We start from the raw sequence: 22,878 nt of genomic DNA on the forward strand, positions 1-22,878 counted from the left end.
TATAAGGTGACACCCCATTGTGGTTTTATTTGCATTTCTCTAATAATAGCAGTGTTGAGCATCTTTTCATATGCCTATTAGCCATCTGTATATTTTCTTTGGAAAAATGTCTATTCAGGTCTTCTGCCTATTTTTTATTGTATTATTTGGTTTTTTTTAATATACTGAATTATATGATCTGTTCATATATTTTGGATATTAACCCCTTATTGCTTGCATCATTTGCAAATATTTTCTCCCATTCTGTAGGTTGTCTTTTTGTTTTGTTGATGGTTTCCTTCGATGTGAAAAAGCTTTTAAGTTTAATTAGGTCCCATTTGTTTATTTTTGCTTTTATTTATTTTGCCTTAGGAAACAGATCCAGGAAAATATTGCTGTGACTTATGTTAAAGAGTGTTCTGCCTATGTTCTCTTTTAGTTTTATGGCTTCAGGTCTTACATTTAGGTCTTTAAATCATTTTGAGTCCATTTTTGTACATGGTATGAAGGAATGTTCTTATCTCATTGTTTTCCATGTGTCTGTCCAGTTTTCCCAGCACGACTTATTGAAGAGGCTTTCTTTCCTCCTTTGTGTATTCTTGCCTCCTTTGTCATAGATTAACTGACCATAGCTACATGGGTTTACTTCTGGGCTCTCTATTCTGTTCCATTGATCTATGTGTCTGTTTTTATACCAATACTATGCTGTTATGATTACTGTAGCTTTGTAGTATAGTCTGAGGTCTGGGAGGGTTATACCTCCAGCTTTGTTCTTTTCCCTCAGGATTATTTTGGCAATTCAGGGTCTTTTGTGGTTCCATATAAATTTTAGGATTATTTGTTCTAGTTCTGTGAAAAAAATGTCATGGGTATTTTGATAGGGATTTAAATCTGTAGATTGCTTTGGGTGGTATGACCATTTTAATAATATTAATTCTTGCAATCTAATAGCACAGGATATCTTTCCATTTCTTGGAATCATCCTTAGTTTCCATCATCAATGTTTTATAGGTTTCAGGGTATAGGTCTTTAACTTCCTTGGTTTAGTTTATCCATAGGTTTTGGTTTTGTTTGTTTTGCTTTGTTTTTTTTACTTTCTCTTTCTGATATTTCGTTATTAGTGTATGGAAGTGCAACAGATTTCTATTTGTTGATCTTGTATCTTACAACCTTGCTGAATTCATTTATTAGTTCTAATAGTTTTGAGATGGAGACTTTAGGGTTCTCTATATAGAATATCATGGCATCTGCAAATAGAAACAGTTTTACCTCTTCCCTCCCAATTTGGATACCTTTTATTTCTTTTTCTTGTCTGATTGCTGTGGCCAGGGCTTCCAATACAGTGTTAAATAGAAGTGGCAAGAGTGAGCATCCTTGTCTTATTCCTGAATTTAGCGGGAAAGCTTTCAGCTTTTCACCATTGAGTATTTTGTTGGCTGTGAGTTTGTAGTAAGTGACCTTTATTATGTTGAGATATGTTCCCTCTATACCTATTTTGATGAGAGTTTTTATCATAATGAATGTTGAATTTGGTCAAATGCTTTTTCTGCATCTATTTATTTCTTTTTATTTCTTTATTTTTGGCTGCATTGGGTCTTTGTGGCTGCGTGAGGGCATTCTCTAGTTGCAGCAAGCCGGGGCTACTCTTTGTTGCATTGCGCGGGCTTCCCATGGTGGCTTCTCTTGTTGCGGAGCACGGGCTCTAGGCACGAGGCTTCAGTAGTTGTGGCACACGGGGTTAGTTGCTCCACGGCATGTGGGATCTTCCTGGATCAAGGCTTGAACCTGTGTTCCCTGCATTGGCAGGCGGATTCCTAACCACTGTGCCACCGGGGAAGCCCTCTGCATCTATTTAGATGATCATGTGATTTTTTTTCTTCCCTTTTGTTAACGTGGTTTAACACATTGATTGATTTGCCTCTGTTGAACTATCCTTGTGACCCTGGAATGAATCCAGCTTGATCATGGTATATGATCCTTTTTATGTATTATTGGATTCAGTTGGCCAATATTTTGTTGAGAATTTTTGCATCTATATTCATCAAAGATAGTGGCCTGTAATTTTCTTTTTTGTAGTGTTTTTGTCTGGTTTTGGTATCAGGGTGACGGTGGCCTAGTAGAATGAATTTGGGAGTGTTCCCTCCTTTCAATTTTTTGGAATAGATTCAGAAGGATAGGTATAAGGTCTTATTTATATGTTTGGTAGGATTCCCCTGTGAAGCTTTCCACTCCTGGAATTTTGTTGGCTGGGAGTTTTTAAGTTACAGATTCAATCTCACTTCTAGCAATCAGCCTGTTCAAATTGTCTGTTTCTTCTTGACTCAGTCTTGGCAGTCTGTATATTTCTAGAAATTTGTCCATTTCTTCTAGGCTATCCAATTTGTTGGCATGTAACTATTCATAGTATTCTCTTATGAATTTTTGTATCTCTGTGATATCATTTATTATTTCTCCTCTTTCATTTCTTATTTTGTTTGTTTGGATCCTCTCTATTTTTTCTTGATGAGCCTGACTAAAGGTTTATTAATTTTGGACAAAGTAACCTAGGTTGTAGGTTTTTCCCTTTCAGGACTGTAAATATATCATGCCACTCCCTTCTGGCCTGCAAAGTTTCTGCAGAGAAATCAGCTGATAATCTTATAGGAGTTCCCTTGTATATGACTCTGTTTTTCTCTTGCTGCCTTAGAATTCTCTTTATCTCTAAATTTTTCCATTTTAATTATGATATGTCTTAGTGTGAGCCTGTTTGGGTTCATCTTGTTTGGGACCCTCTGTGTTCCTGTACCTGGATATCTGTTTCCTTCTTTGGGTTTGGGAAGTTTTCAGCCATAATTTCTTCAAATACATTTTTGATCCCCTTCTCTCTTCTCCTTCTGGAACCCCTATATTGACACATTTTATATTAGCCCATAGTCTCATATGTTGCTTTTTTTTTCCATTTGTCTTTTTGTCTGCTGTTCTAATTGGGTGATTTCCATTATTCTATCTTCCAGATCATGTATGCATTCTTCTGTGTCATTTAGTCTGTTATTCATTGCTTCTCAAGTGTTTTCTATCTCAGAAATTGAATTATCTCTTCTTTATTGGGTCTTCCTTATAGTTCCTTGTTAAAATGATCCCATGCTTAGATCAATTCTCTTTCTTAATTCAGTTAGCATTTTCATTACTAACTTTTTGAACTCACTGGTAGACTGATTATCTCTGTTTCATTATTTATTTTTTCAGGGGCTTTCTCTTGCCCTTTCAGTTGGGAGGTCTTTACCATTTCATTTTGCTTAACTTTCTCTGTCTCTATGAATTTAGGTGAAACAGTTATTATCATGGTCTTGAAAGTGTGTTTTTATGTGAGGGCATCCCTGTGTGGACTACATGTGCCAAATATCTTTGGTGTGAGGGCTGGATTTGATGTGGACACAAGCCACGTCTTTCCTCAGGGTGTACTGGCCACTATCACCTTGATATGGGGTGTGGCTGGTCTTGTAGGAGCTAGAGCCTACACACGGTGTGAGGTGGGATTTCTTCTCTGCTCAGTGGCAGTCACTGCCCTTTCAGGGTCAGGGTCTGCTCCCAAGTTTCTGGAGCAGGTGCCCTGAAGGTCAGGCTTGAGTTGGCTCTGTTCCCTTTAAGTGTGTATTTTTCCTTCTCCCCACACTGGGGCCTTTGCCCCAGAGGTGGGGGGGGGTGCTATAATAAGTGGGGCTCATGCACTTACAGAGGTCTAGTGTGCTGCCTGTGTAGGCATCCACTCAGACACAGTCCAAGGTCACATTTTTTCCCCTGTTGTAGTCATCCCAGATCTAGTGCAAGGTTATGGCATGGAGTAGGCAGGGCTGAAGCATTCACTCAGCTGGCACTGGGATTCATGGCATTGTGGTTGTGGGAATTGAAGCAGCTTCACTCCTGTCAGAAATCTGGGCTGCTTCTCTGGCACTGTTTGAGTAAGTACCAACAATGGCCACTGCCACCCTACCTGGACCACAGTCCAGGGCCCCAGACTGCCTTCTGTGTCCCTGCATGGAGTCTTTTCCCAGGACATGGCTGCCATAAATCCAGTGCCAAGCTGTGGCATGGAGTGAGTGGGGCCATGGGGTTTACTCAGCTCAGATTGGGGAGCACAAGGAGGCAATAGCCACTAGGATAGACCTCTCTCTTCACCCTGTCTTATGGAAAGCCAGCACCCACATACTTCTCACAAGTGCAATCTGGGCTTCTCAAGCCTTTCTGTCTGTCCCAGGAGTTCTCCAAACAGCCAAGGGAGCTTGTCTTCTCCATATAGGACCCTAGAACTTGGACACCCAGTCTGTGGCTCTACCCACTCACTTCCCAGGGTGAGTGTCTGCCCATGTGATCTCCCTTTTCCCTTATTCCCCTCCCAGGGGCACAGGTTCCAACCCAATGCCTTTCTTTTCATCCTACCTGATTACATGGGAATCATTTTTGCAGCCTTGGTTGTGAAGGAGTTCTTCTTCCAGGTTCCAGTTAGTTTTCCATGAGAATTTTTCCAAATGTATATATATTTTTGATGTGTTTTGGGAAGAGGGGTGATTTCTACATCCTTTTACTCTGGCATCTTGATCCCCCATTGAAGGGAATCTTTTTCTTCTTTCTCAAAGTTGTTTTGGCTCTTTGGGGTCTTTTATGTTTCCGTGCAAATTTTAGAACTAGTTCTGTGAAAAATGTCATTGGTATTTTGATAGGGATTGCATTGACTCTGTAATTTGCCTTGCTAGTATGGTCATTTTAACAATTTAATTCTTCCAGTCCATGAGCACTGTATATTTTCCATTAGTTTGTATCATCTTAGATTCCTTTTATCAATGTCTTATAGTTTTCCATGTACAGGTCTTTTACCTCCTTGGTTAGATGTATTCCTAGGTGTTTTAGTCTTTTTGATGCAATTGTAAATGAGATTGTTTTCTTAATTTCTGTTTCAGATAGTTCATTATTAGTATATAGAAACGCAACAGATTTCTGTATGTGAATTTTGTATCCTGCAACTTTACCAAATTCATTGATGAACTCTAGTCATCTTTTGGTGGTGTCTTTAGGATTTTCTGTATATAGTATCATGTCATCTGCAAACAGTGACAGTTTTACTTCTTCCCTTCCAATTTAGATTCCTTTTATTTCTTTTTCTTGTCTGATTGCTGTGGCTTCCAATACTTCCAATACTATGCTGAATAAAAGCAGTGAGAGTGGGCATCCTTGTCTTGTTCCTGAATTTAGCAGGAAAGCTTCTAACTTTTCACCATTGAGTATGATGTTAGCTGTGGGCTTTTCATATGTGGCCTTTATCATGTTGAGGTACATTCCCTCTATACCCACTTTGCTGAGAGTTTTTAATCATAAATGGATGTTGAATTCTGTCAAAAGCTTTTTCTGCATCTGTGGAGATGATCATATGATTTTTATTCTTTAATTTGTTAATGCAATGTATAGATACCACATTGATTAATCTATGAATATTGAACCATCCTTGCATCCCTGGGATGAATCCCACTTGATCATGGTGTATGCTTTTTCAAGTTGAATTTGGTTTGTTAATACTTTGTTGAGGATTTTTGCATCTGTGTTCATCATCTCTGAGTTATTTAAATTTTTAATTTTAATTATGAAATATCTCAACATACAGATAATGATGTAAATTATGCTTTGAACCTAGAACTGAAATTAGACAGATATTAACAATTGGCCAGATTTTCTTCAGATCATTCTCTTTTGTTTTGAAAAGAAATAAAACACCACAGATACAGCTAAAGTTTCATCTCTATCTCTTTCTCTTCCCTCACTCTCTAGAATTAACAACCAACCTATAATCAGGACTTACTATTTCCATGTATGTTTTTGTATTTTGTGTGTTTATGTGTGTTTGAGTATGTGTAAGTTACATATGATATATATTATGTAGCATATATTTGGTATATCATAGTATTTACTGTATAATATATATATATTATGTATTTCATGTTTTCTAATTTTATACAAATATTATCATATTAGATATAGCCATATAGACATACATGGTTATATGTATTAGTATTATCTATATTGTAAACGTTTACAGAAAAGGCATCTTATTTTGCATATCTTTTGCAACTTATTTACTCAGTCATTCTGATTTATCCATTTTGCTTTATGTAAATCCTAGTTCATTAATCTTAAATGGTATAGAGAGTTTTCCATTATATGACTAGACTAGGGTTTATCTGTTCCTCTTCTCAGCAGTTATTTATTTTCTTACTAATCCAAGCAGCGTTGCAATGTATATTCTTGTATGTGTCTCCATGTTCACATAGGTAAGCATTTCTCTATAGAGTGTATGTCTAGAAACAAAATTATTATGTGGTAGAATATGCACATCTTCAACTTTTAAGGTATTACCAGATTGCTCTCTAGGGTAGTTGTCCTAATTTATTATATTTTTATAAATGTTTTATTTTTCTTTTGTAGGTTTTAATATAACTGCAGGGGTTGATGAAGAAACAGGATTTGTTTATGGAGGAAATCGCTTAAATTGCGGTACGTGGATGGATAAAATGGGAGAAAGTGACAGAGCTAGAAACAAAGGAATCCCAGCCACTCCAAGGTAGTGTTTATTTTTACTGCTTATATAGTTATATCATTTGTAAAACCACTTACTTGTGGAATCTTTTATTCTATTAACCATGAAATCTTCATGTTAAATCAGTCAAAATCTTCCTTCCTTCCCCCTACTTCCCCTTCCATGCACTCCTTTCTCTCCCCTAATATACACATACGCAATCCTCTTGATATAAGTCATCAAGTAAAGCTATCTGTTCTCTTCTGGATGTTCTCATGGGTTGATTACCTGCAGGCACCTCAAAGGAAAGTTGTATGACTTATTATCCCCATGGTTAAGACATTTCTTTATAACATGAAGTGTTTTCTTTGTAAGTATTTCATTATTATTATCTTTTGTAAATATAGAAAACAACCAGTTGTCCTGTCTTTTATGAAATCCTTTCGCTTTCTGAACATTTTCCCCTTAATTTTTAAATCTTTTATCCCATCATTTCTTCTTATGATTTCAAGTTCTTACTACAGTATCAAGTCTGAGAAACTATTTTCTTATTCCAAATTTTATCTTCAATCAGAATTGTCAAAAAAAAATTCTTGAATAGTAGTTGTCATTACATGTTCTACAAATTCTTTTAAAACCCTGTTTATTTTGGTGAATTATTAGATCTTCTACTTCCCTTTCATTTTCCTTAAAAATGAGCTTTCAAATTATGATGTTTACCTTCCCTGGCTTTCTTCAATCCAATATCCCGTATTTTCTATCTTTTCGCTGCAACTCTATCTCAGTATTCTCTGACTCCTACTTCTGCCTTTTTCCAGCAGCTATCTCCTTTTACTCCAAAATCTCTATTCTACTTCATAGAATTTTTTTAAAATACATTAAGATGGTAAGCAATAGCAAAGTAATAAGAGGAATGATTTCTTTTTATTTTATTGGAGTATAGTTGCTTTATACTGCTGTGTCAGTTTCTGCTGTATAGCAAAGTGAATCACAATTTCTTATATATGCAGTACACATTCCTATAAAGTGAGGATATTTTTTATAGATAGTCATTTTTGTAATGTGTTAGTTATATAATTCTTCAAAGCTGTTTTTTGAATGCCCTTTTTAAAAAAAATATTTATTTATTTATTTATTTATTTGGTTGCACCAGGTCTTAATTGCAGCTCGCCAGCTCCTTAGTTGCAGAACGCGGGCTCCTTAGCTGTGGTATGCAAACTCTGATTCATTGCAGCATGCATGTGGGATCTAGTTCCCTGACCAGGGATTGAACCCCGGCCCCCTGCATTGGGCGTGGAGTCTTTCCACCGCACCACCAGGGAAGTCCCTGAATGCTCTTTAGATAGTGCTTAATTTACTCATTGTCACAGAGTAAAATTTATTTTTAATTTTAGAGATGGGTCTGCTGTGGAAATTGTGGGCCTGAGTAAATCTGCTGTTCGTTGGTTGCTGGAATTATCCCAAAAAAATATTTTTCCTTATCATGAAGTTACAGTAAAAAGACATGGTAAGCTGTTTCTTTTGTTTACAAAGAAACTCCAAATGTACTGTCTATATTCTTAACCTATGTAATCATCATGTGACTCAATGAACTAGTATTAGAAAACCCTTAAGATTAAGGGGAAAGACAAACCATTAATTTACTAGTATGAAAACTGCAACAAACCTGATTACTAACCATATTTTTATAGCAACTTTGAACTGAGATATGAAGAGCATATACTTATTTTTTTTCCTCAGTATGACTGTGAGCAAGTCGAGTTTTGGTGAACAATTATGAAATCTTTACATCTCTTTTTCTAGAACAGTGCTGTCCAATAGAAATATAATTTAAGTCACATACATATTTAAAATTTTCTAGTACCTACATTTTAAAAAAGTTAAAAGAGACAGGTGAAATTAATTATGATTATATTTTTTTATTAACTCAATATATACCAAATATTATTTCAACATGTAATCAATATGAAATTATTCATGAACTATTTTACATTCTTTTGGGGGGTACTATGTCTTTGAAATGCAGTATATATATAAATATATATATATAAATACAGTATATACTTCTGGCACCTCTCAATTCGGACTAGCCTCCTTTCAAGTGCTCAATAAAGATAATTTTATCAAATGTAAGAGTGATCCAAACAAAGACAAATGATCTGGGATCATTTGTTAGAGTCTAATCCTTTTTTGGTAATACAGTGAAAGATAATTTTTAATTTCTGGGTAGTGTTCTTCAAAAGGCCCTGACAGTTTTAAAAAGTGGATAATTTATTGACTAAATATTACTCTTTAGCTGTAACTAAATGTATGAGTTTCTTTGAATGCCTAAAACTACCAAGTCTTTTGTAATGTTTCAGGAAAAGTTGTGAAAGTCTCATATGATGAGTGGAACAGAAAAATACAAGATAACTTTGAAAAGTTATTTTATGTGTCAGAAGACCCTTCCGATGTCAATGAAAAGCATTCTAATCTGGTGCATAAACGTGGCATATACAAAGATAGTTATGGAGCTTCAAGCCCTTGGTGTGACTACCAGCTCAGGCCTAATTTTACCATAGCAATGGTTGTGGTAAGTGATTTGTTCTGTTCTTTTCAAATTTCAAAAATGTTATGATAGGGTTTATTTAGTTCTTTATTCCCATTTGTTTTCAAATTCATCGAATTGCTAAAAAGTGCATTGTTTACCAGCTAGTTTTATATGGTCTTTTCTAATGAATAAAGCATTATGCATATCACCCTTAATCTACAACATTTGGTGTCGAAAAATAGAAAATAATGGATGATGACTAATGAAGTTCTTCTCAACACGCATAGAAAATGATGATATTTGTACAGCACGCTGGCCTAAATGGATTAGGTTGCTGCCAGATCCAGCTGCTTCAGTTAGCCCCAGGCCCTACCCAGCTGTCTTGAAGCAGAGGGCATCTGTATTTCAGCACACCTGTGCCATGACCAGTGCCTCAGCACACTGGTTGGAAACATCTGGACTAATGAACTAATATGGGTAGCTTCAATTCACATTCCATTTTCTTTGTTGTATTGCACTACTTAGTTCTGTCTAGCCAAGAATTCTAGACTCTCCTTATTTTCTCTATACCTAGTCTAAAAATACAGTAAAATAGAGAAGGTATGTGTTCTTCTATGCCCGCCTAGATGTTGCCACTTTGTCAAAAAGAGTATTAAATGTAGTATTATTAATTATAGTAGAATAAAAAATACTAAGGTACATAATGGTAGCTTTGATTCAGTGTGCATTTGATTTCATTTAACATTTAAAATTAATGCAGATTCTTAGTCACCAATGCTTTCTCTCCTTCTCTACATCACAAGTAAATTTACTCATGCTATTGGAGTACAAATACTTCTGTATTATATTATGACCCTAAAAGCAAAAAATGGGTTCCAGATGAACTTAAAGGAAGCTGTGACAGCTTCATTCTGGAGCTAGTATACTTTCTTAAGTGACACAAGGAAACAATCACCTCAAACAGCTTTCCTAACCTCTAAGGCCAAGATCAGCGCTTCCAAGTCGGCCTGATACGATTACGTCTGATTAGGCATCTGCATTTGATTTCTGACCAGCACTGTATTTTTAAAGTTTTCGTTATTTTCCAAGTTTATAGTCTGTTTTCCAAAGTGGATGGACACTAATTCTTCTATGATCTTAAAAAGTTTGTATATTTGTTTTTAACACTCATTAGGCCCCTGAGCTCTTTACTACAGAAAAAGCATGGAAAGCTTTGGAGATTGCAGAAAAAAAATTGCTTGGTCCTCTTGGCATGAAAACTTTGGATCCAGAGTAAGTTATAAGTATTAAGAATGTTGTTCATATTATATTTAATATGCAATTATATTCATATTGGCATGAAAACTTTGGATCCAGAGTAAGTTGGAGTATAAGTATTAAGAATGTTGTGGATATTTTATTGCATCAAGCCATAATTTTTTTGCTTATCAATAAAATCTCTAAAATTGCAAACTGAATTTTTAAAAATACATTTTGTATCTTCATTAAACATCAGTGTTCAAAATGCCTTTGGCTTGTCCTTATTATATTCAATAATCAATAAAAGAATTTTAATTTTATAAACAAATATGTCATGAATATTTTCTAATGCCTATTTTTTCTGACTGTAAAAGTCATACATGATTATTATGAACATTGGAAATATAGATGTATCGTGTCCTCAGAGACAACCTTGATTTTCTAAATTGTTACTCGTAGTAGTTCCTTCCATATTTCTAAATGGTATGTGTTTGCAGCTGTTTCTTGATTCTTGTAAATATTAGACATTATTTGCTTACTGCTTGCGATGACAGATGAGGATTTTACTCTGTCCTACCTTGCCACAAACCCTTTCCATCTTCTCTAAGTAATTACACCACTATTTTTATTGAAACCAATAAATAATTTTGTTTTTATGATTATGTGTTTATCTCATTTTGTATTTCTTCTCTTTTTCAATTTTTTTTGAGTTTCTAATGACCTTTCTGTTTTTCTTCTACTTTTTTGCTTTAAAGCTTGATACCCATCATCAATTTGCTTTCTCTTTCATGTATGAGAGATCCTCATTTTTGTAGTACCCTTACCTTTGTAGATTTTTCCTGACTTATTGTGTACTCATTTCAGTCTTGAGATGCAAAATTTTATATGTGTGTACTTACCTGCATTCTAAAGTATTCTCAATATTTTCAGAGGTGTTAAGAACCACTGGTCAAAACTAAAACCCACAGTAATAGCTTACTCATGTTGCAAGTTCTATCTATCTCACTAAAAGAAAAAAAAAGTAATAATTTAACTAAACAGAGTGTAGATAACTGTCTTGTATTAAATGTTGCAGTGTTTGTAACTGTTTAATTTGTAAGTATGTATAAATTGTGTGCATTTAGTTGCTATTCATAATCTAATAACGTACCAATTTTACTTAATTTTAAAATAACTTTATGGAGAAGTTTAAAAAACAACCTTTCCAATATATTATAATTAATAAAACCTTATCTTTAATGTTTACTAATTCAAATTATTCTGTGTATATTCTAATTGTTATAAGTATATTAGAGGCCTAGTGAAATAATTAAATTCAACCAATATTTAGTGCCTCCTTGAAGGCAAGGTTTCTGAATATTTTATATTTTTTGTATTAGGCAGTAAGTGTTTCTTAATCATTCCCTAACACATTCTGAACTCAGTATGTACTAATTTAAGGTTAAATGGATGATGAGCTTTAGTCTAGAGATTAGAAAACAAAATAATTTGATTAGTTCTTACCTTTGCTATTAGGAAATTTTTCTAATGCTTTCTGTGTAATGCCTGATCTTTTTTTAACCTAAATTTCAATTATTTTGCAGTGATATGGTTTACTGTGGAACTTATGACAATGCCTTAGACAACGACAACTACAATCTTGCTAAAGGTTTCAATTATCACCAAGGACCTGTAAGAATTTAATTTTTCTTCTTTGAGTTTTCAATTAAAGTTATTTTTCAAAGAATTTTTGATATTCACAGCTCTTTTTTTTCCTTCACTTTAAATTATCTTTTTCAGGAGTGGCTGTGGCCTGTTGGGTATTTTCTTCGTGCGAAATTATATTTTTCCAAATTGATGGGTCCCGAGATTACTTCAAAGACTATATTTTTGGTTAAAAATGTTCTTTCTCGACATTATGTTCATCTTGAGAGGTAAGTCGTCAGGGCATGTAATTTTCAAAATTAATGTTTAGTCAATTTATTAGCTAGTAAATGGCATTTCCTTAGAATTCATTTCAGTATATTCTATGTGCAATTTGAAAGCTTTACTCTTTAACACAAGTTCTATGTAATTTTTACCTTCTTTTAATTATTTTAGGTTGTTATTTAATTTAAAGACTTGATATTTCGTGATTTATACATGTGGTGGAATAGTCTGGTTTTTAAAATTTAGCTGATATTTTTGGATAAGGTTAGCACAAGATAAATACAAAAACTAAAAGTGTCAGGCTGGGCCTTTTGAGTTAACTGATTTAAAGATATATCAATAAATAATCTTCAGGAATGATTTCATTATAATTAAAATATCAGTGTTGGTGTTTTGACTATTTCAAACCCATTTGTCACCTCCTTTGTCCTAATTATTAGCAGATAAATAGTATCAGAGTTATGTGTCTTTATAAGATGATATAACTCAGTCAAAAGGTATCTTAATTTCACAAGTTCTAGATTAAACCTAGATATATGTACATCTTATTGCTCAGAATAATTATGCATAAATATGCATAAACAACATAGTTTTATCTCCTCTATTGTTAAGAACATGAGGGACTTCCATCTAGCAACATGAATGTTGTCAAAATTTTTCTTTTTTTTTAAAGTTTATTTTCATTAGCTTAAGTATAGTCACAGAAACCCTAATCCTGTCACACTTCTACCTCATCTAGAGATTAAGTCTGAAGTCTGTGTGATGTGAACATTCTTATATTCTATCCTTTACTGCCCAAAGTATTTTTCAATATTTGCATTACTTTTCTCTTTCTTCCTTTTTTTCCACGAGGAGTAAGAATATCTTGCACTGCAGGTAAAGACCTATAATCACATCCCTCCTACCTGTTCCATGACCTTGTCAAATAGTTATCCTTTCTTGGTATTCCACTTGATCCCTCCTTCCTAAGCTACAAAGGTATCTGTCAGCCTATCCTAAAATAAAGTCCCTTCATGCTGTTCCTGCCTCAAGCCTTGTTTTATCATTCTGTTCTCTCTTCAGTACATTTTCTATACAGTTAACTGCATTTTTTTTTTCTTTTCTGACACCCAGTCAGTCATCACCACGTACAATCTGGCTTTTGTTTTGCCCTCACCAGTCTGGTGAAGCCACTCAAGAAGATCCTTTCTGGTTCCCAGATCCCATGACTTCCTTTCAGTTCTCTTCTTTGACCTGGCTATAGTATTTGACATTGTTGCTTTCCTCTTTTCATGAAAAACCTTATGCTAGCCACAGCATTAGGTTTCCCTTGTTAACCTAGTAATAGTGACAACTATAATAATAGCAAATAATATTTATTGAGTACTTACTGTCTTCAGATATTGTTCTAAATGCATTCATATAACATTACTCATTTCATCCAAAAAACTATATAAAATAGCTATTACTATTGTTATCATCCTATTATTGTTATTCACATCTCCACTTACTAGCTATGTGGCTGTGGGAAAGTTACTTAACTTCTCTGAGCCTCAGTTTCCTCATCTTAAATGGATGTGCTGGTATTGTTTTGAGGATTAATATATTACTACATGTAACACGGACAAGATACTAACTCAAGATATGAGCTACTATCTCCATTTTATAAATTAAGCTTAGAAAGTTAAGTAATTTATACAAAGTCAAATGGCAAGTAATTTGGTAGAGCTCTCACTAAACTCCAGGCAAGCTGGCTTCACAGGCTGTGCTCTTAACCACTACACTATTGGCTCTATTTACTGTTTTTCTGGCTTTGCTTCCTGGCACCTAAATATGTTCGTTCTCCAAAAATCTATCCTTGATCTTCCTTTCTTTTCTATCTACCTTGTCTTCTGGAACATTTCACCTAATCTCACATCTTCACTCTACAGGTAATTTTGAACTTTCATAAACTCCACTTCTACTTTTTAGCTACCTGATAAACTTGTTACCTCGGATGGCCTTCTGCCATCACTCATTTTCTCTCACACGTTTTTTCTTCCTATAGTTCCCATCTTTGTTACCGTATTACCATTATTCATGCTCTGCAAGCTCAAACACCCCAGGTACTTTTTAATTTTACTTCATTACCTCTCCAGAAAATCCAGATAGTTGTCGAGACTTGATTCTAGTTCTGTTCCTTCTAACAGCCCACCCTGTTCCTTTCTGTTGCCAATGCCTGATTTGTAACTCATAACCTTTTCTATGGACTAGGCAATAGCCTCCATACTTGCACTCTCTTTTCTCCATTTTGTCATATTACCCCAAACAATATCAATCTTGAGGAAATATAACTCACAATTTTAATCTTATGTTTAAAAATCTTCAGTAACTCCCCACTGGCTACAGAACGAAATCCAAATTCTTTAGTTTCCACAATTTTTTCTCAAACTACCTTTCCATTTTTATTTCTTACTGTTTCCTGTAGCTACTTTTGATAGCATAATATGCTTTAACTATGAGCTTTGGATTCAGATTGGATTTCAAATTCTGTCCTTGCTGCTTATTTTTGCATGTGACTTTGAGCAAGTTACTTAACCGCTCTAAAATAAATTTCTTCATCTATAAAATGAGAATAATATCTCATTACTTGCTGTCAAGACTAAATGAAAAGATAGATCAAAAATACTTGTCACAATTCAAGAAATGGTTTCATCTAAAGTGCAGTATTACTTTTTAAATTGTCTATAGAATCTGTAGTAATGTCAATATTCTCATTCTTGATATTGATAAGTTGTATTTTCTCTTTTTTTTTCCTGATCTGCCTGGCTAGAGGCTTATCAATTTTATTGGTCTTCTTAAAGAACCAGCTTTTGATTTCATCGGGGGTTTTTTTGTATTGTTTTTCAGTTTTTATTTCATTGATTTCTACTCTACTTTTTATTATTCTCTTCTACTTACTTCAGGTTAATTTGTCTTTTTCTGTTTTTTCAAGGTGTAAGTTGAGGTCATTGATTTAAAGACCTTTCTTCTTTTCTAGTATAGGTACTTAGTGCTATAAATTTCCCACTATGTACTAAATTAGCAATACCCCAAAATTCTGATGTGTTGTGTTTTTTTTTTTAATTCAGTTGAAACACTTTCTGTTTTCCCCTTTGGTTTCTTCTCTGACTCGTGTGTTATTTAGAAAGGCGTTATTTAGTTTTCAAATATTTGGGAATTGTCCAGAGATGTTTCTGTCACTGATTTCAAAATTAACTCTGTTGTGGTCAAAGAATATATCTAATATGACTTATCTTTCTAAACTTATTGATACTTATTATATGACGCAGAATATGTTCTAACTAGGTCACTAAACTCTTTGCAAGTGAAAAAATGTGCCTCCTGCTGTTGTTGGGTAGAGTGTTCTTAAAATGTCGACTAGGTCAAGTTGGTTGATAGTGTTATACAAAGTACTCACAGATTTTCTGTCTACTTGTTCTGTGAGTTACCTAGAGAGGGGTATTGGCATTTTCTGCTGCAATTATGGATTTGTCTATTTCTCCTTGAAGTTGTATGGGTTTCTGCTTCAGGTATTTTGAAGCCTTATTATTAGATGCATAAGTGTTTGGAATTATTATGTTCTCTTGATGAATTGACCCTTTTATCATTATGAAATGACTTTCTTTATCACTGGCAATATGTCTGTGCTCCAAAATCTTCTTTGTTTGATATTAATATAAGCACTCCAGATTTCTTTTTGTGTGTGTGAATCAGTTTTTTTTAATTGAAGTATAGTTGATGTACAATATTATATAAGTTACAGGTGTACAATATAGTGATTTACAATTTTTAAAGGTTATACTCCATTTATAGTTATTATAACTCCAGATTTCTTTTGATTAGTTGTGAGAATGATATATATATTTCCATCTTTTTACTTTTAACCTTTTTGTGTCTTTATATTCAAAGTAGGTTTCTTGTACATAGAGCATATAATTGGTCTTATTTGTCTATGCAGCCTGATAATCTCTGCCTTTTAATTGGGATGATTAGACCATTTACATTTAATGTGATTATTTATATGGTTAAGTATAAATCTATTTGCTTTCTGTTTATCCTGTCTGTTCTTTGTTAGCTTTTTCTTTTTTCCTGCTTCTTTTAGACTGATTATTTTATTTCCATTTTATCTCTTTTGTTGGCTGATTAGCTATTCTTATTTCAGTTTTTTGAATGTTTGCTTTAGGTGTATAGTATACATCTTTAACTTATCATAGTTTACTTTCAAGTGAAGATATAGAGTTTCAAGTGTACTGTAAGAACCTTAAAATAGTATAGTTCCATTTCTTCCCTTCAGACCTTTACGCTATTATTGTCATCTATTTTGCTTTTACATATATTATAATGCCCATACTACATTGTTATTATTTTTGTTTCAATCAGTTATCTTTTGAGGATATTTAAATAATACAGAAAAAAGTCTTATATAAATACATAGTTGCCAGTGTTCTTCATCTCTTTGTGAATATCCATATTTCCATCTGGTATCATTTTTTTCTGCCTAAGGACTTCCTCTATTATATCAGGTCTGCTCATGATGAATTCTTTAAGCTCTTGTATGTCAAAAAAGTCTTTGCCTTCATTTTTTGAAAGGTGTTTTTGTTGTGTATAGGATTCAGTGTTGACAAGTTTTTCTTCTAGTACTTTAAAGTTGTTGCATTATTTTGACAAGAAATCTGCTGTCATCCTTATGTCTAATTTGCCATTAATTTCATTCAGTGTATTTTTCATTTCATACATTACAGTTTTCATCTCTTGAAGTTTGATTTGGGTCTTTTGTATATCTTCCATGTCTCTGCCTAATATTTTGAACATATGGAATACAGTTACAGTAACTATTTTAATGTCTTTGTTTGCTAATTGATTTCTGGGTTGGTTTCACTCGTGATATTCTCTTATTATGGTTAATATTATCCTACTCTTTGCCTGTTAGTGTTTTATTGGATGCTAGATGTAAATTTTACTTTCTTGGATGTTGGATTTTTTTCTGTATTTCCATAAATATTCTTGAACTTTAGTTTGGAATGCGGTTAAATTATTTGGAAACAGCCTGATCTTTTCAGGACTTGATGTTAACTTTTTTTGGACCTAACCAGAACAGCCTTTAGTTCAGGACTAATTAGTCTACACTAATGAGTCAAGACTCATCTGACTTCTCTATCCCATTTCCCTAAAATTACAAAGTTTTCAAATCTACCTGGTGGGAATAAGCACTGTTCCTGACCCTCTATGAATGGCAGGTACTACTTCATCTAATACTTTTGGGTGGTTCTTTCCGCATCCTTGGTTAGTTTTCTCTTGTGTATTTGCTGATGGTTATGCTGTGAATACTTGAGTGGGACCCTTTACATGTCTCCAGAGTTCTCTGTTTGTGCAATTATCTCGTCTCTAGTACTCTGAGCTGAAAATTCTAGCTGTCTTGGTCTTTCTGGACTCTCAATTCCATCTCTTCAGCTCAAAGAGTCTGCCAGGCTCCACCTGGGTTCCCCTCCCTTTGTCAAATCCTAGAAACTCTCTCAAGACAGGAATGCATAGTAATCATAGGACTCACTTCAATTTTTTTCTTATTTCTTAGGAATCATTCTTCTTTGTTGCTTAATATTCAGTGTCTTAAAAACTACTGCTTCATATACTTTTTCCCGTTCTTAGATTGTTTCAGGCAGGAGGGAAATTCTGTTCATGCTATTCTGTTTCCCGGTAGACAGAGCTAGGAAATATATACAATATATATACATACACGTATATTTATATTTCCCTGTAGTTATCTCTATACAGTATACTGAAAACCTGCGTTCACACCTGTTTAATTCTTGTGTTTAATTTTCTCCCTTTTCATATTTGTAATTCCCTTTTCCAACAGTGAGTAACCTACTCCCCATACTCTGCTGTCACCACCACATGGACCCAGCTCACCCTGCTCTAGCTCTGACACCCCATGCTGGGGTGCCACAAGACATAGATGCCCTCTTCACCTTCCTTGGGCCTGACAACCCCATGTAGGCCACTCTTATGCATGGATGCTCTCCTTGCACCACTTGGGCTCTGGACTACCCCCACCCTTGCTGTGAACTCCTTCCTCATACCCCCTAGACTCTTAACATTCTACTCAGTGCTACTCCTGCTACACTTCTCTCCTTCCCTCCTCAACTGTAGTTACTGACCTTCTTGGTCCTACCTAATGACTTGAGGAATGAATTTTTCAGAAAGCAAGGGAAAGGAGACTTCTTTATACCAGTATGGGTATCTTCCACGTTCTTGTGTTCATATCCAATTATGAGCAGCATTTAATGGTTCTGTAAGTTTGTTTTGTTTCTTAATTTTGGTGCTATATCAGTTTGCTAGGACTTCTGTAATAAAGCACCACAAACTGAGTGGCTTAAACAGCAGAAATGTATTGTCTTATGGTTTTGGAAGCCAGAAATCTGAAATCAAGGCATTTGCAGGACCATGGTCTCTCTGAAGGTACTAGGGAAGGATCTCTTTCAGCCCTCTCTCCTAGCTTCTGGTATTTCCTTGGCTTGTACAGCATAATTCCAGTCTTCTCATGGCATTCTCCTTGTGTTCATATTTGTGTCCAAATTTCCTTATTTTGTAAGGACACCAATCATATTGGATTAGGGGCCCACCCTAATCCACCTTAACTAGTTACATCTGCAACAACCCTATATCCAAATAAGTTCACATTCTGAGGTACTGAGGGTTAAGACCTCAACATATGAATTTTGAGGGGGGCACAATTTAGCCCATTATAGATACTCAGGAACCTAACTTCAGTAATCTGATATTTTACTCTGAAGTAGTTTGAACACTTGAAAATGAATAAGTTTTCTATGTTTTCTATTTCTCTATGACAGTTTTTTGAAATATGGTACCTAGCTGATATTATTATTAATTATTATTCAAAATATTGCCATATTTACCTAATGGAATCATTTTTTCATTTTTATTTTGAAATATTTCATATCTTCAGAAAAGTATATATAAGTTACAAAGCATAATAATGAAACAAATTAAAAAATGAACCAAAAAAATGAAATATTACAGAATTCTGTATTTTTTTAAATTTTCATTTCATATTTAAGAGATTACATTACATCAAAATGAAGAATAAATTTGATATGCTAATAATGCTGTGTTTTGATAGTGAGATCTGGAATGAGTCATTAACCTTCATAAACTTCTCTTACCTCCTCTATAAATAGGAATAGTTATGATACCTACCTTATAGAGTTGCTGTGAGCATTAAATGAGATAATGTATATAAAGCACTTAGTATTAGAACATAATAAATACACAATAAATACTAACTGTGTTATTATTCAGGAGAATGAGAAATTAGTATAGAAATTTAGATTGTTTTTCATTGGCATTCTTTTCCTAATCATAATCCAGTGTTTCTTCATCATTTCATTTTCATTTTATAATTTTGTCAAGATCAAACATAATACAGTCACATAAGTACAATTTGAGTCTCATAAACTTACTCCAAAAAAAATAAAATTAGGCCTGAGAGGATGTTCGTATCTATACTTATATACTGCTTGGGATGGTAGTTTCCTTTGTTTTTAATACATAAAGGGATTCCTTTGTAATTGAAAGTCTTAAATCCAAAAGATTGAATATCAAAGAATAATTTCAATCTAAATTCTTTATACATAAGCTTTAGGATATTCTGTTTTATTTTGTAGTAAATGAGTACATATGATTGTTTTCTAAAAGAGAAGGCAAAATCACCAGGTGTATTGCCTGTTTTGTTAATCCAACAAGATATGTGTTTGATTATATCTCATAAAATGGCTTTTCTTTCTTTAAGATCCCCTTGGAAAGGACTTCCAGAACTGACCAACGAGAATGGCCAATACTGTCCTTTCAGCTGTGAAACACAAGCCTGGTCAATTGCTGCTATTCTTGAAACACTCTATGACTTATAGTTGACTCATGCATATGATTGCATTAAGTATGCAATCAATTGTATTGTTGAATGCAAGCTCATAATGTAATGTAAATGCTTTATATGCACATGCTAAAGTCATTCTTAAAATCTCATTCATATAATACTGATGCCTGATTAGGTAAGACTGTAAAGCATTGGTTTTTCTTTTTCTTTTTCTTTTTCTTTTTTTTTTTAAACAGGATGTTTGTCTTTTGAATTCAGGAAGTATTCTTCAAATGCCTAGAAATCAATAATTTGAAATCCAGAGTTTGAAAAAGAAAAAATCATGTAATCTTCTATTTGTACATAAGTGAAAATGAAATATGAGAATGTAATAATGAAAGAAATGGAAAAGTATCTTTAAATGGTGGTATATATTTTCTTCAGTAACAATATATACCAAATAGGCTGTGGTTAATTAATACTTTTACTATAGTATTTCTAGCACCTTCCACACTGCATTCAATAGATACTAAATGAATGCTGAATCATAGAAGTGTCCACCTGCAATATATGTTCATAACTGGAGCACAGATGTTTATAATGTGCTTTTATTTTTTTCACTGATATATTAACATGTTTTTAATATAATGAATTTCAACAGTATATTTAACATAATTTACTTGTGCTAATGATGCATAGGATATATGAAAAAACCACAAAGCATTAGGAATTTATTTTCTAAAAACAGTTTTATAAAATTAGTCTTGAGTGCCAGTGTCCTACTATGAGATGGTTTACCTTTTCGTAATGCAGATTGTTGGCCATGTTTATGAGAACTTTAAAGAAAAAAAATACTATATTAGTTTTCTAAAACTTAGTAACTATTTTTAGTTTGTGTGTAAAAGTGTATTATACTGGTTTCCTATTAACCAAAATGTGTTGACAAGTTTAGCATTGAGAACAATCTTAACATAATATAAATAGAGATATGAATTCAGTAGTTATTTTGAATTCAATATAATCATTTGAAAAGTTTTTCATGTTATTTTAAGATACCTTAAATCTGGAAAAGTCATAAAGGAAAAAGACTTTTAACATTTATATGATTTGACATTTTTTAATAGTACTTATTTTCTAGATGAATTTTTTTTTTTTTTACTGTCTGTTTTTGTCTCCAGAAGGCTCTTAAATTAGATCATTATACTTTCAGTTGAAAGAAAATAGTTGCAAAAATCCATTTCATTATTCAATTGTGTATTTATAGTTAAAATAATGGTGCAATAACACTTTTCTCAGCCAGAAGTCACATATCCAACCACCTTAACTCTGAAGAAGGAGTAAAAATAAAGAAGAAAAACAAGTAAGCTAAAACTTCTGGGTAGTAAAAATGTAAAAATGCTTCAGATACCAAATACCCATTCTCGACCCTCCTTTAGCTTTAACTTAGCTTTGTTCCTGGTTTCCCAACCTAAAGCAGATTAAATCCTACAGAATTAACGACCGTTGTGATAGTAATCTGACCACTGTCTATAAACACACTGATTTCCAAGTTTCCCTTCCTTCTTTATTGCTCAATGTATAACCTTCTCTAACCTGTGCAGTTAAAAAGAATGACCTTTCTTGAGAGGCAGAACCATTAGTCATCAAAGATTCACATAGTTCTACTGTTCTAATTTAACTCCTGTATTAAAAGTGGTAAGAAAAGTAACCGAAAACCAACATTAAATATGTTAAATATAAAAGCAAGAAGCAATGGCTGGCTGATGATTAAATGTGATAAATAAGTAAGTAAATGAATATATTAATTCTAATAAATAAATAATAACAAGTTGACAATTTTAAATACATAACCATATTGGGTTATCTATGGTAGGGCAAATATCCACCTCAATAAATTTTTAGGATATGGTGTTGCAGTAGAAAATTAAGTGATTCATATTCCTTACTAGGAATATTAATGAAAGAACATTGTTATAATCTGCATGGCCTATTTTAAAGTTTAAGAGGCATGTTACACATTACTTCATCAAAGGTTGTTAAAATAATAGTTTTAGACTTTAGAGGGATAAATGTTGACTAAAAAACATGTAAATAGAATACTTCATTCCTGAGTGATGTTGGACGAGGTGCCATTATATTACATATTGAGAATGGTTCTGTGCCTTGGTTCTTAATTAATTCAAATCATTATTACTTTTTAATTTGAGAAGTTTGCCAGTTTAACCAGTATGCTGTGATAATTTAATACATTTCAAAGATAATTGAGAAAACATGAGACCTGTCATCCTATCTATGAGCATTATAACCTATGTGAATTGCAATGCATTTCTGATATGTCTTCAACTGCTCTCTCTAGTAGGCAAATGTCATTTTTATGTCTGTGTGCCAAGAAAATAAAAATCTTTTCTAAAGGACTATATTTTGCATTTATTCCATTATTTACCAGTTAACTAATTTGTTGATGCTGACTACTACCATTTATTCAGGGCTTGCTTATTTTGGGTGCTTTATCTTTTTGCAGGATGTGTGGGGACAAAGAGAAGAAGAAGAATTTTAGGCTGTTCGGTAACTTATTTAATTAGCTATGTTGAAATTAGGAGCAAAGTTAACTTTTGATGTACAAATTGACCTGTTAGCAGCTATACACTCCCCAGGTATTTCTTGAAATCTTTCATGCTACTGTGAATTTTTTGTTTACCTTTCTTTCATGAGTATGAGTGAATTTGTCAAACTTGCCGAACTTATTTATATAGATCCTCAATGTGCCAAAATAATAAACTCAAGTAAGTTGCTCAGTTTTGGGGTTTT

At 33.5% G+C, this 22,878-nt stretch overlaps 1 protein-coding gene across 4 annotated transcripts in view; it reads left to right on the top strand.

Moving 5' to 3' along the window:
- Positions 1–22,484, top strand: part of AGL (amylo-alpha-1, 6-glucosidase, 4-alpha-glucanotransferase) — a 99,866-nt gene extending 77,382 nt beyond the window's left edge. For all 4 annotated transcript variants that reach the window (XM_007169535.3, XM_007169534.3, XM_007169536.3 and 1 more), the window contains exons 28-34: positions 6,430–6,565; positions 7,915–8,027; positions 8,881–9,092; positions 10,225–10,322; positions 11,873–11,960; positions 12,069–12,202; positions 20,008–22,484. In XM_007169535.3, coding sequence (XP_007169597.2) covers positions 6,430–6,565; positions 7,915–8,027; positions 8,881–9,092; positions 10,225–10,322; positions 11,873–11,960; positions 12,069–12,202; positions 20,008–20,125 — 899 coding nt within the window. In that variant the 3' untranslated portion in view covers positions 20,126–22,484. The remainder of the gene's footprint in view (positions 1–6,429; positions 6,566–7,914; positions 8,028–8,880; positions 9,093–10,224; positions 10,323–11,872; positions 11,961–12,068; positions 12,203–20,007) is intronic.
- The last annotated feature ends 394 nt before the right edge of the window (positions 22,485–22,878 follow it).

The sequence above is a fragment of the Balaenoptera acutorostrata genome, chromosome 1, assembly GCF_949987535.1.
Source record: "Balaenoptera acutorostrata chromosome 1, mBalAcu1.1, whole genome shotgun sequence".
Lineage (NCBI taxonomy): Eukaryota > Metazoa > Chordata > Mammalia > Artiodactyla > Balaenopteridae > Balaenoptera > Balaenoptera acutorostrata.